Below are 14,309 nucleotides of genomic sequence, written 5' to 3' on the forward strand. Positions count from 1 at the left end.
TTCATTTCTGCAACAGCAGTGACATCTGTTGGTGGAAACGACAAACTACAACATCACAACCATAAGCCATTTCTTCCAAGTTTTTTAATACGCATATACATGTATGTATAGGACAAAAGTTTGGACTCACCTCATTTCATTGCGTTTTCCTTATTTTCATGTCTGCTTACATTGTAGATTGTCACTGAAGGCATCAAATCTAGGACACCTGTGAAGTGAAAACCATTTCAGGTGACTACCTCTTGAAGCTCTTAGAGAATGCCAAGAGTGCGCAAAACCGTAATCAGAGCAAAGGGTGGCTATTTTGAAGAAACTAGAATATAAAACATGTTTTCAGTTATTTCACCTTTTTTTTGTTAAGTTCATAACTCCACGTGTTCATTCATAGTTTTGATGCCTTCAGTGACAATCTACAATGTAAATCAGGGGTCCCCAAACTACGACCCGCGGACCGGATACGGCCCCCCAGCGTCCAAAATCCGGCCCGTGGGAAGTCCCAAGTAAAAAAAATAAATAAAAATAAATAAATAAATAAAATAAAATAAAATAATTTTTTATTATTATTTTATTTATTTATTTGTCCTTACTAGTCCATTTTCTACCGTCTCCTAGCCACTCAGGCAAATCATATTGTCTAAAAATGCATTTTACCATCGATAACGTGACATGCAGCAAGTGCACTCTTTAAGTCAATTAGTGCGCAAGTAATATATATGTATAAATGGGTTATACTTGTATAGCGCTTTTCTACCTTCAAGGTACTCAAAGCACTTTGACAGTATTTCCACATTCATCCATTCACACACACATTCCCACACTGATGGCGGGAGCTGCCATGCAAGGCGCTAACCAGCAGCCATCAGGAGCAAGGGTGAAGTGTCTTGCCCAAGGACACAACGGACGTGACTAGGAAGGTAGAAGGTGGGGATTGAACCCCAGTAACCAGCAACACTGTCAGTTTGGGGACCCCTGATGTAAATAGTCATGAAAATAAAGAAAACCCATGTGAGAAGGTGTGTCCAAACTTTTGGCCTGTACTGTATATAAAACTGTGTGTGGATTTATGATTGCATTGTTTCGAAGGTGTGCGCGGAACAATGTGTATGTACATGCATGACTGTATAAATCATGTCCCTTGTTGCTATAAATACATCTGAAAATAATAATTTATGAGGGGCGTTTACAAACTAAGTTTGCAATTCTGTCCTGAGAAAATACTGCCAGTTTGACAGAAAATAGCGTACCGTCTTGTTTTTTTAGGGGGGCGGGGAGGTTAAATTATTTATACATTTTATTCAAGTTTTTTTTAATGCCAATATTTCTTAATTTACAGGGCAGAAGTAAACAAAAAGCAACAAGACAAACATACAGTACATTTAAACACAGATCCTTCAGTTATTAATGATTTCATTTAACACTGTCAATAATGAATTAACAATTATAACAATTACCCAAATTCATATACACAAAATTCCAGCAAACAAATTAAATGTTTTTGTTTTTCTACACACATCTAAATGCCAAATAATCTTCATGAAAATTAAACTTTTTTTTGTTGAAAGGATGACAAGAAATGTGCTTCTTCCACTGTTGTACATTATAATTGTTTTTAATAATGCACCGTGTATGTTCCCAAAATACATTTAATGTCCAGTTTGCAGAAAATGCTCTGCTAAATTGCAGACTAAATATTACTTAATCCATTTCAATAAATCTAAATGGTCCAAGTATCTGGTTCATGTTGTATATGGAATAATTTAGAACAAACAAGCGGTTATGAAATATTGTGAGGGGGAACAAGGCAATGTATTGCAGTTAAAAGCTAATAGTTGAATTGAAAATACCACTAAAATTACCGCTGCTTAGGATATAATGAAATCCTTTGTACAACAGTAACATAAAATACAAACATGAGTATGTATTTGCTGCTTTTGTATATTACTAACATGTTTTCCCAAAATTACAGTAAATTACGGTTAAGTGTTAACAAATAACGCAAAAACTAACAATCTATAGATCAGAATGTTGTATACTTCTGCTTGAGTAGTTTATAAAATCTAATCCCATTTAGGAATAGAATACAAGTGACTTTAATTAATGTGCCACCAAAGTGTGTTCCACAAAGAAGAACACATTCTGTACACAATCTGCTGAAAACTACATTTGTCCCGTTTTGAGAGGCTGTATTTGCTGCCTCATTCCTGTGAGAATTCTGCGTGTGACTGCAGCATTAAGGGGGCTGGAGCGGCCGTGCCAGCAACTTCAGGGTTGCAGGTTCGATTCCAGCTTCCGCCTTCCTAGTCACGCCCGTTGTGTCGTTCGGCAACACACTTCACCCTTGCTCCTGATTGGTCGTGGTTATCGCCTTGTGTGTTTGAGTGGGTGAATGCGATGTATAATGTGAAGGGCTTTTCTATGAGGGGCTGTTAGGGACATTATTCAGAATTACCCCTTACATACACTACTGAAATGCTCTCACATAAACAACTGAAATGTTTTTCTCTCACACACCCTACTGACACACTCTTATACACACTACTGAAACACTCTTGTACACACTACTGAAACACTCTTATACACACTACTGAAACACTCTTATACACACTACTGACACACTCTTATACACACTACTGAAACACTCTTATACACACTACTGAAATGCTCTCACATAAACAACTTAAATATTTTTCTCTCATACACACTACTGAAACACTCTTATACACACTACTGAAATGCTCTCACATAAACAACTGAAATGTTTTTCTCTCACACACCCTACTGACACACTCTTATACACACTACTGAAACACTCTTATACACACTACTGAAACACTCTTATACACACTACTGAAATGCTCTCACATAAACAACTGAAATGTTTTTCTCTCACACACCCTACTGACACACTCTTATACACACTACTGAAACACTCTTATACACACTACTGAAACACTCTTATACACACTACTGAAATGCTCTCACATAAACAACTTAAATATTTTTCTCTCATACACACTACTGAAACACTCTTATACACACTACTGAAATGCTCTCACATAAACAACTTAAATATTTTTCTCTCATACACACTACTGAAATGCTCTCACATAAACAACTGAAATGTTTTTCACTCTCACGCTCTACTGAAACACTCTCATACACACTATTGAAACACTCTTATACACACTACTGAAATGGGGTTTGTAGTGGGTTCAATCCTGGGCTCAGGATCTTTCTGTGTGGAATTTGCATGTTCTCCTCCGGGTACTCCGGCTTCCTCCCGGTTCCCTCCTGTAATATTACATATAATTAAATTACCTTTTTTTTTTTAACTCAAATAGTCCATAGTTTTAGGGATTGATACATTATTCAAAAAGTACCAATGCAGCTACCTATTATTTTACGTAACACTAAGCATGAAAATATCTGACACAATCTGAAAGACAATGAAGACTCGGGTCCTTGGAAGGGTGGAGCCACTGTTCTACAAAGTACACACAATCTTATTGGCACTCTTTAACACACGCTTCATTAATGTAACTACAGTATCTAAAGCCTTAAGCAGGTTATAGGTAGTATTCCTTCCCAATAACTAAATTCTTCTGCTGACACGAACTGAGTCATTCTGAAATGAAGCACGTGTAGTTCAATAAAAAGTCCAGCAGGTGGAGCCGAAATACAAGATGAATGTGTTCAGCCTTGTGGCTGCAGGTCTGCATTGAGGAATGTGCTGCTAAACTTTACTGTCTACCAGAGAGGCTAAAGCTCCTCTGACACCTGTCTAGAATTGAATCCAGATGAGGCGTTCAAGGACATAGTTCTGAGTGCGGCAGATGCAGAAGGGCTATTGTAACGAGGCAAGTCGCCCTCTGAAGCCGCTTCCCCGTCTGGGAGGTAAGGAGGAGGAGGAAGATCAAACCAGGGAGGCCGACTGCGGGACAAGAAAAACAGATGATTGGATATGGCACAGAATATGTTGTTAAATAATCTACATTTTTCAACATAATCACAAATGTAGTAAAGTAAGTACCACTGATAGTCACACACACACTAGGTGTGGTGAAATTACCCTCTGCATTTGACCCATCCCCTTGTTCCACCCTCTGGGAGTTGAGGGGAGCAGTGAGCAGCAGCGGTGGCCACGCTCAGGAATCATTTTGGTGATTTAACCCCCAATTCGAACCCTTGATGCTGAATGCCAAGCAGGGAGGTAATGGCTCCCATTTGTATAGTCCTTGGTATGACTCAGCCTGGGTTTGAACTCACGACCTACCGATAACAGACAATATACTGTATTTTAATGTTTTTATAATTTGTATTCTTGGCAATTGATGATAGCATGAAGCTACAATTAAGCTGAAAAGAATTACAGCATTTAACAACATTTAACATTTAACAGACAGAGTGGCGAAGTTGGTAGAGTGGCCGTGCCAGCAATCGGAGGGTTGCTGGTTACTGGGGTTCAATCCCCACCTTCTACCATCCTAGTCACGTCCGTTGTGTCCTTGGGCAAGACACTTCACCCTTGCTCCTGATGGCTGCTGGTTAGCGCCTTGCATGGCAGCTCCCGCCATCAGTGTGTGAATGTGTGTGAATGGGTGAATGTGGAAATACTGTCAAAGCGCTTTGAGTACCTTGAAGGTAGAAAAGCGCTATACAAGTATAACCCATTTATCATTTAACAGTATTTTTTCCACAGTCAAGTACAGCAACCAAAATGTACTGTAACATTACAAAAGTGACTGTAAAAATGTACACAGCATTTAACTTATTTTACAGTAAAATACTGTAATCATAGTCCTCTTTATCTATTTTTTATCTATTTATTTATTATCCTATTTATCTGTACAGTAATCTATTTATTTATATCTGCACCTTATTGCTCTTTTGTCCTGCACTACAACGAGCTAATGCAAGGGGAATTGTGTTCTTATCTGTACTGTAAAGTTCAAATTTTAATGACAATAAAAGGAAGTCTAAGTCTAAGTCTCTGTAATATCACAACAAACTATTGTGAATTCAAACCGATTTGTCCCAATAGGCGTTCCGTAGACTATGTCCTACACTCTTGTGTAGTAAGTGCCGGTATGCTGTTAAACCCACAGAGTAAATTACAACTGTGTAATATTATAATTATGAAATTACAGTACATAGTTGTAATTTTATTGCAGTTTACTATAAAATTACTTTTGTGAAGTTACAGAATTTAGTTCTAACTTTATGGTAAATTATCGTAAAATCACAGCTACGTAGTTACAGTAAATTTCTGTAAAGATATTTCACAGTAAATTACTGTAAATCGTACTGTAAAAGTAATGTAATTATTAACTGTGATTTGCAGTGAATTTAGGATGAAAATTGTTATTAGTGTGGAGTGTAAATTTAATCATTTATTGTCATTATTAAAAATAATACCAATACTATTACAACTTACAGTCTCTCCAGGATGTCACTGACATTTTTGTTATTGTCAGCTTTTGCAAAAAGTTGTGATGTTGTGATAAAATAGGGATGTAATTCCCAATATTGCATCAGTTTGCATGAATTTGGTACCAACTGTTCTTTTTTTTACCTTAACACCTAAAAAGCACATCAATTAAAATATGCTTCATATTCACACATTTGGAAAATAAACTCACTTGTTTTGCACATAGAAATTAAACCTAATTCATGAGTGGACACTGTAAGAGCACATTCTCTTAACATATTGTGTAAATACATACCTTGTCAAATGTTTAATTTGTTCAGATTAATCACACTTTTTAATTTGGATACATTTTATTGTCAGACTGTCTTACAAGACATTATTTCAATGTTTTAATTAGATGCAAGTAATTTATTTGCCCAAAACTTGCAGATAGTTTTGTCTAAAGTCCCATTAGGGTTTATTTTGGAGTGAAATTTGCCTTTGAACTCCTCTTTGACCTGATGTATGCAATGACCTGATCACTGACCATACAGTATATCAACCCACCCTGCCTAAGGTAACGGAGCATGTACAACCAAAATAAATTACGTGATTAAACTGTGTTTATATAGGATTAATGCAATATTTTTTTGTGATTAATCACAAGAATTAACCGGACATGGACAGGACTCGAGCACGTTAATTGTACGTCGAAAGAAATACTGCCGTAGATTAAATTTTTGTTAACTTGTGATTATCGCGGTAACTTTAACAGCCCTAATTTGAACAGATTGCTTTTGTTGAGAACTTTGTTGAACTGTATAACAATATTTTTGTTTGTAAATGACACTTTTGTCTCCATCCATTCTGCTGGTCACTTGAAACAGAATTCCGTAACATTATTTTCAAGGAAAATGTTTTGACAACTAATTCAGATCGATACGGTACCTGGGTATCGATACCGCTACTCAATGGTACAAATTTGCAGTACACTCTGTATGTATGTATGAATGTGAATAGCTAAATAAAAAACATATGATTTTTAAACAACTCTTAGCTGTGCTGTCCAATTGTTATCTTTTTTTCTTACACGTCTGTCTCATTTTCAAGTACTTTACTGTGTTATATAGTAGAGTTTGCATGGAGATGCAATCCCAAAACATCAGATGGCAGTAGTGTGTAGGCTGTTACCTCGTACCTAGCAAGGAAGTAGCCTTTGCTATTAAGTTGCCAGTATTTTCTTTTGTCGAGCCCTACAAAGTGTTTATCTGTAAGTAATGTACATATTACACACCAGCAGTTTGTATGTAACGTACACTTTGGTTGTAGTTTTCATTACCAAATCTGGGGGTGTAGAAATCGCCATGTAAAATCGCTAAGGCTTAATATTCAGCATGTCGATGGCAAATCCAATCAAGCTAGCTCATTTATAAAATAATTTGTTTGATGGCATAACATTACCTAAATGCTGAGTCCTTCGGTGCTTGAGCCAGTGCTGAGTTGGCAACCGGATAGGTTTCGAAACATGGCACGGTTTAATTTTATGTCACTCGGTAGCCGGTAGTAATGGCAGACTTTGGTCGGTACCTATACAAGCACCAAATTCATTACCTATCCCTAGGCTTTGGTACACTTGAAACTCCAGCTGACCAGGTACTTGAATTACTACCTAGTAGTACTGGCTTTTGCCAGTGGAAAACGTCAAAATCGATTACAGCTGCATGGAGTGGGTACAGCACCAATGTTCCCTCTACTTTACCATGTGTCTGAGCAAACACAAAAAGTTCCAGAGCACAGTGTGAACAGACGTGCACACTGTGGCCACACCTGTCCCAAAGATGACTTAATAACAAGTTAAATATTTTATCATGATAATCAAATGACAGCAGTCATTTTCATGAGATTATTTTCTAATCTAAGCGAAAATTTAAAAAAAACATTGTTTTTCATGAGCTATGTACCAGCGTGTCTGGGTGGGAATCCTACTTTGGAAATAATTTGTACCCCTTTCAGAGATCTCATTTAATTCCCCTTAAAACATTCTCATGTTGCACAATGAAATGTAAGCATGGGATAGAGTGTATACTTTCCTGTAACTTTCTGTCTGTACAATATATATTTTTATGAGCATTTCTGTAACCTAGTAACAGCATTCCATGATTAATATCCATAAATTAACATTCCTAATAAATTACAGTAGAATAAGCACACATCTGATTGAGGAGTCATAGTGTAACGACCTGGCGTTTACACTTAATGTGTAGTGTTTGAGTTGTCCTGCTTATTGTGTGGCCCTAAACTCATCAGTGGCTGATATGACAGACGACAAAGAGTTGGTCTTTGCCCAGTTTGTACGGCACAAAATGACCAGTTTTGCTAGATTCACGTTTTTTACTAATGTTTTTGTTGTGGTTACGGCCGAAAATAAAACGTTTTTGCTCCGATGGAATTGATATCCTCTTTAAAGCATCTCGAAAGACGTCGCAGAGAACACTGTTGACGATTAATGTTTTATCTGTTAGGGCCGCTTGTCGTTACCTGTTGCATTGCAAAATCCTACAGAACAAATAGTTATGTTGATTTTGTTTACAGTTCAGACTGGATTTTATTTTGTGCGCGGCATAGATTTGCTGTGCACAGAGGACGCGTCAGCAGTGTGCAATTGCAGTGTGCTTAGAGGGAACGTTGTACAGCGCAGTGGAACAGGCACTTAAAAAAGTACAAAAGTTACCTGACATCCAGAACAGCCTGTGAATATGATGGAGGAGTGTCCACAGAAAGGCCAGTTGGACAAAGGCTTTCAGAAAGGAGCTGCATTGTTTGAGGCGCCGAGCTGTACTCGTCAGCTGCTGAGGGAGAAGTGGGAGAAAAACCAGCGGGATGCATGTGGCCTCGATCCAAGATGACCAAACGGGACAGTAGTAACGGCTGATGGTGATGCATGGATCCTCTCACATCAGCGGGCAGCAGGATGCTCCTCTTCCTCTGGTGATGGAGTACCAAGGCCAGCAATGCCACGACCAACACGAAGATGACCGCACTGCCGATGACGGCATAGGTGATGCTGGGGTAATACCGCAGACGGTAGTCCAGCGTCACAAAGTCCTGACCAGGAGCTTCTGGGGAAAAAGACACAATTTCAACTGAGGATGAAAGAACTAGGGATGTAGTAGGCAGGGATGGGAGGGTTACGGGAGTTGATGAAGGACTTGCGAAGAAGGTTTAAGAATTGTGTTGAGGTAGAATGAGACCTATGCTAAGTGGCTGAGAGATGCTTCAGTCTTGATAAATACATTATTCATTATGTAAACAGTAGAGATAGGATTTATGGCTCTCTTGAAGAGCCGCTCCGTTCAAAGAGCCGTTCAAAAGACTGGCTCGTTGTTATATTTCTTGTACAAATGTCTTTATAAAGGAAATAATCACTGGTAGAAGTTACAAGACACGATTTGGATTTGAACAATTCAAATTTTCACAAATGTTTACTCCATTTGTGGGAAATATTGTCAAATATTGTTTTGGTTGAATTTGGGTTGTGTTGGTACCTTATCCCAGTGCATTGACAGTGAGGTCATTATTTTAAATATTACTTATCTAAGAAACTGTGTGGCTACAGATAACCTTCATGCAAATCAACTTTACTGGATCATTTTCTTCACTAAAGAATTTTAACAATACAGAATTTAAAATATCCTAAAATTATACATTGAGAATACTCTCCCTATAAAAGATATGAATAAAACCAGAATAAAAAATAACTATATATACACACATATACACACATATATATATATATATATATATATATATATATATATATATATATATATATATATATATATATATATATATATATATATATATATATATATATATATATATATATATATATATATATATATATATTAGGGCTGTGAATCTTTGGGTGTCCCACGATTCGATTCAATATCGATTCTTGGGGTCACAATTCGATTCAAAATCGATTTTTTTTCAATTCAACTCGATTCTCGATTCAAAATATTCATTCAATACATAGGATTTCAGCAGGATCTACCCAGTCTGCTGACATGCAAGCAGAGTAGTAGATTTTTGTAAAAAGCTTTTATAATTGTAAAGGACAATGTTTTATCAACTGATTGCATCCATCCATTTTCTACCGCTTGTCCCTTTTGAGGCCGCGGGGGGTGCTGGAGCCTATCTCAGCTGCATTCGGGCGGAAGGCGGGGTACACCCTGGACAAGTCGCCACCTCATCACAGGGCCAACACAGATAGACAGACAACATTCACACTCACATTCACACACTAGGGCCAATTTAGTGTTGCCAATCAACCTATCCCCAGGTGCATGTTTTTGGCAGTGGGAGGAAGCCGGAGTACCCGGAGGGAACCCACGCAGTCACAGGGAGAACATGCAAACTCCACACAGAAAGATCCCGAGCCCGGGATTGAACCCAGGACTACTCAGGACCTTCGTATTGTGAGGCAACAACTGATTGCAATAATGTAAATTTGTTTTAACTATTAAATGAACCAAAAATATGACTTATTTTATCTTTGTGAAAATATTGGACTCAGTGTGTTGTCAAGCTTATGAGATGCGATGCAAGTGTAAGCCACTGTGACACTATTGTTCTTTTTTTAAATTTTTTTATAAATGTCTAATGATAATGTCAATGAGGGATTTTTAATCACTGCTATGTTGAAATTGTAACTAATATTGATACTGTTGTTGATAATATTCATTTTTGTTTCACTACTTTTGGTTTGTTCTGTGTCGTGTTTGTGTCTCCTCTCAATTGCTCTGTTTATTGCAGTTCTGAGTGTTGCTGGGTCGGATTTGGTTTTGGAATTGGATTGCATTGTTATGGTATTGCTGTGTATTGTTTTGTTGAAATGATTGATTTAAAAAAATAAATTTTTTTTTAAAAACATTTAAAATATTTAAAAAAAATATTTAAATTTTTTTTTTTAAAAATCGATTTTTTAAAAATGAGAATCGATTCTGAATCGCACAACGTGAGAATCGCGATTCGAATTCGAATCGATTTTTTCACACATCCCTAATATATATATACACCGTAATTTCCGGACTATAAGCCGCACCTGACTATAAGCCGCACCAGCTAAATTTAGGGGAAAATACAGATTGCTCCATATATAAGCCGCACCCGACTATAAGCCGCAGGGTTTTGATGTGTAATTACCGTAGTATATAGGGGTCCCTGCTACCACGGAGGGGATTGTCGGGACAGAGATGACTGTTTGGGAACGCAAAGCGTCCCATTTATTAACTATAAATCTTTCAATCATTCAATCAAACTTTCACATCTTTGACATGGCGAACAGCATTCGTGCAGAGTACAAATAATACAACGGTGCAAAGTAATACAAAGTGCTCACATGTACGTTATCAAAATAAGCAGCCTACCGGTATATGAAAAGTCAGTCTTTAATCATTGTGTCATCGTCTTCCTCCTGCGTACTAAAACCACCGAAATCCTCTTCGTCGGTGTCGGAGAAGAACAGGCCGTATATAAGCCGCACTGTTGTATAAGCCGCAGGGACCAGAACGAGGGGAAAAAGTAGCGGCTTATAGTCCGGAAATTACGGTATACTGTATATATATATATATATATATATATATATATATATATATATATATATATATATATATATATATATATATATATATATATATATATATATATATATATATAAATGATGTAAACGCAAAATTATGCTACCCTATCTGGTGTGTGTACTAGGCTACTTATCAGAACAATGAACTAGAAAAGTGCATCCATTCCAAATGTTGCTACATTTCCTTTGACTCTGACTCTTTTTGTGGAGGTTTCAGGCAGTTTAACTCTAGTTCAGTCAGTTGGCGCACATATGAAGGAAGCGTGGGCAATTTGCATTTAATAACAGCAACTTCTGCACAACTGTTAGTTTACACGCATTTGTCAGATATACTAAGGAGACGCAAAACATCTCTCGCAGAACAATTTTAGTCTTGATAACTCACTTTTCCTCCAAGTATTGTGGGCATTCTGATGATCAGAATATATTATGCATATTCATGAAGACACACACACTGACTGGATTGTGTTTCTTATTTTACTCATTAAAATGTAAAATATCCTCTACACATAAATTTATAAGATCAGCTTTGTGTGCGCCATCAAGTTTGCACATGTTTTAATCCATGCAAACCTAAATGTTTACCAAGAGGAAATGCCAGTGTTTTATAAGCAATGTTCTAATTACATTTTCATGTGTGTGATCAAACGCACTTTTGCAGAACGGACTTTGATATTAACAAAAGAAACAATAATGTAATACAAAATTATGTCTGTCTGTAAATAAATAAATACAAATAAATAAACGCACAAACTCCCTCAGCATTCCGTGGACCACATGTGAGCAACATTAGACTGGCACACCGTGGCCACAACGGTATCACAGCTGTCCCAAAGCTGACATCATAACCAGTTAAATGTCTCATTAAAATAATCAAATTACAGCAGTCATTTATATTAAATCATTTTCTAGTTTAGATGATTTGGCCCACTTACAATGAAAATACCAAAAACTGACCTTTCAAATATCACATTTAGTCCCCCATTTTGCACAATGAGATGTGTGCTGTAGCACAAGCATGGGATACCGTGTACATTACTGTACCTTTTTGTCTGTAAAATATAACATCAGCTTCTTTTGTAATCTAGTAACAGCAGAAGACAACAAATAAATTAACATTCTTAATAAATGGCTCTAAAATAAGCACAGATCTTATTGGTGAGTTAGGATGTACAGTGCCTGTTGGGTTTTTTAATAACAGTTATGAGCATCTACCTCTTTTAACTCTGCCAAACAGCAACATGCAGCATAATAATGCTGTTTGTGACATTGACTGAACCGCATTAAGATGTAGCGACCTGGCACTTACTATTTGTGCAAGGTGTTGGAGTGGTCTGACTTTTTTGTGGCCGGGAACGCATCACAAGTGGCAAGTGAAAGAGAGAGAGTGGCTGTGGTTAATACGATGTATAGTTTGACTTGGTGTGATTACGGCATAAAGTGACTAGTTTTGCAGGATAGTATTCTTTGCTGCTGATGTTGTTTCGGTGTTGTTACGCCCGACAGTTATCAGATTTGCTCAATGAAGTGATTGTTGATGGACCATTTCTTTCTCCTCAAAATTTAGGTCAAGAAGTCCAAGGAGAGCAGCGGCTGCTTAAGTTAAAAATACATAACCCCTTATATTGGTTATTATTATGGAAAAAAGATACGGAGAAAGGCCAAGTGAGTACAGCAACCTCAGATGAACGTAAGTTAGGTCTGGGCCGATAACAAATTTTGCTGGACAATATGACCTGCAAATAATTGCCAATAAACAATATTATTGACATTATTTATTGAGACCAAATTAACCACTGATGTAATGACAAGACATAATAATAATGCCAGTATATAATTTCAAATGCAATTAACTTGTATTTCCCATATATTTTAACCTTGTAATTGGAATGTAAACTTTTAAATACCATGTTAAATAAAACAAATAATTAATACAAAATTAAATATACTGTCTGTAAGCAAAACTTTGCACTTTATAAAAAAATCACAACCAAAATCAATAAATTAGGTTCTGTCTATGTTAAGGTGATTCTGAACAAAAGTTAAAGACATTCTAGGGCAAATTTAGTCAGTGAAATGTAAACAGAAAAGTACATATCTGACCACTTGCTTTTCTTTACATGTTAGGGAAAACTAAGCTTCCCTTGCAGTCTGTGAGCAATCACCACTGCATTTAAAATAGCTGATAATTAGCGCTCTAGTTGCCAGCTAGTGCTATACTGAATGATTTGAATACCTTAGTACTGCACAATAACAAGGTACCTTGAGGACCAGTTTAATTTAAAACATTGTTATACAAGGTATATACTGTTAGTAGAGGGTACCGCTTCATCCCTTCATCAGTTTGGAGCCCTAAAATACTGAGCTCTCCAAAATGAGAGAGTATGAGAATTTTAATCAGGGAGAGGCTTGCGTTGATTAAAATTTTTGCTTCCTTGGGCTAATAATAATATTAAATTGTAGGCACTCGGTAGATAGGGAATACATTAGGCTCTATTCATTAAGATGTTGCAGAACAGATGCACTCCTGAGAAGGGAACTGTTGAAAAGCTTTATATATATATATATATTAGTTGTTTTAGTTCAAATTACATGAGGGTGTCAAGGGGCTATAAACATCAAACTGCTGGATCCCTCCTAAAAAGCCTTAAACAAACAGTTTTGTGCTATGTTCAAAGCTTATAGTTAGCTGCATGCATACACACTTTTTGTTCCAACGATGATGTGTTGTATGGTCTCAGTTGCCTAGCAACTATGCAAACAGTTGGCAATAGTGCCTAGGGAGCTTAACTGGAATTGACCAGTACAAGATACATTCAGGTTGCTGTGGTGTGAACATGTTTCTTGATGCTGGGACGCAGCAAAGCTTTTGTAGAGAGTAGAAGTAATGTGAATACTAGCACTTAAGGGTGCATCATGTTTAGCACCCCCTAAAATGTCAGGAAAAACTACAGGGTCTCTGCAAGTATCTTGCTAAGGTAATTTAGCTGAGTTGCACTGCTAGAATACAACACAAAGAAAAAACATTTGCTTTGAGCTCCAGTGGATGAAGACAACAGCTGGTTCTTCTAGTTTCACATTGAACAACTGAACAAAAGTTAACTATTCCTTCATGGAAATCAGTTGCAGAAAAGTAGAAGAGGAGGGGCTTTCGGCTTGTTTCTGTGCGCCTTTAGGACTCTTTGCTGCATGTTTCTTCTGTCTACCTGACCTTGAAGGCCCAGAGAGGCTTTTGTTATTTATGTGCATGTATGTGTGCAA

The 14,309-nt window shown here is 37.0% G+C and overlaps 1 protein-coding gene across 3 annotated transcripts in view; it reads right to left on the bottom strand.

The window, feature by feature from the left end:
• Positions 1 to 2,592: 2,592 nt before the first annotated feature.
• Positions 2,593 to 14,309, bottom strand: part of ldlrad3 (low density lipoprotein receptor class A domain containing 3) — a 205,035-nt gene continuing 193,318 nt past the window's right edge. For 2 of the 3 annotated variants that reach the window (XM_062036195.1, XM_062036193.1), the window contains exons 5-6: positions 8,139 to 8,526; positions 2,593 to 3,931 (exon numbers count right to left, since the gene is read on the bottom strand). In XM_062036195.1, coding sequence (XP_061892179.1) covers positions 3,760 to 3,931; positions 8,139 to 8,526 — 560 coding nt within the window. In that variant the 3' untranslated portion in view covers positions 2,593 to 3,759. The remainder of the gene's footprint in view (positions 3,932 to 8,138; positions 8,527 to 14,309) is intronic. The other variant, XM_062036194.1, reaches the window with a different exon arrangement.

This window comes from Entelurus aequoreus, linkage group LG24, assembly GCF_033978785.1.
Source record: "Entelurus aequoreus isolate RoL-2023_Sb linkage group LG24, RoL_Eaeq_v1.1, whole genome shotgun sequence".
In the NCBI taxonomy this organism is placed as follows: domain Eukaryota; kingdom Metazoa; phylum Chordata; class Actinopteri; order Syngnathiformes; family Syngnathidae; genus Entelurus; species Entelurus aequoreus.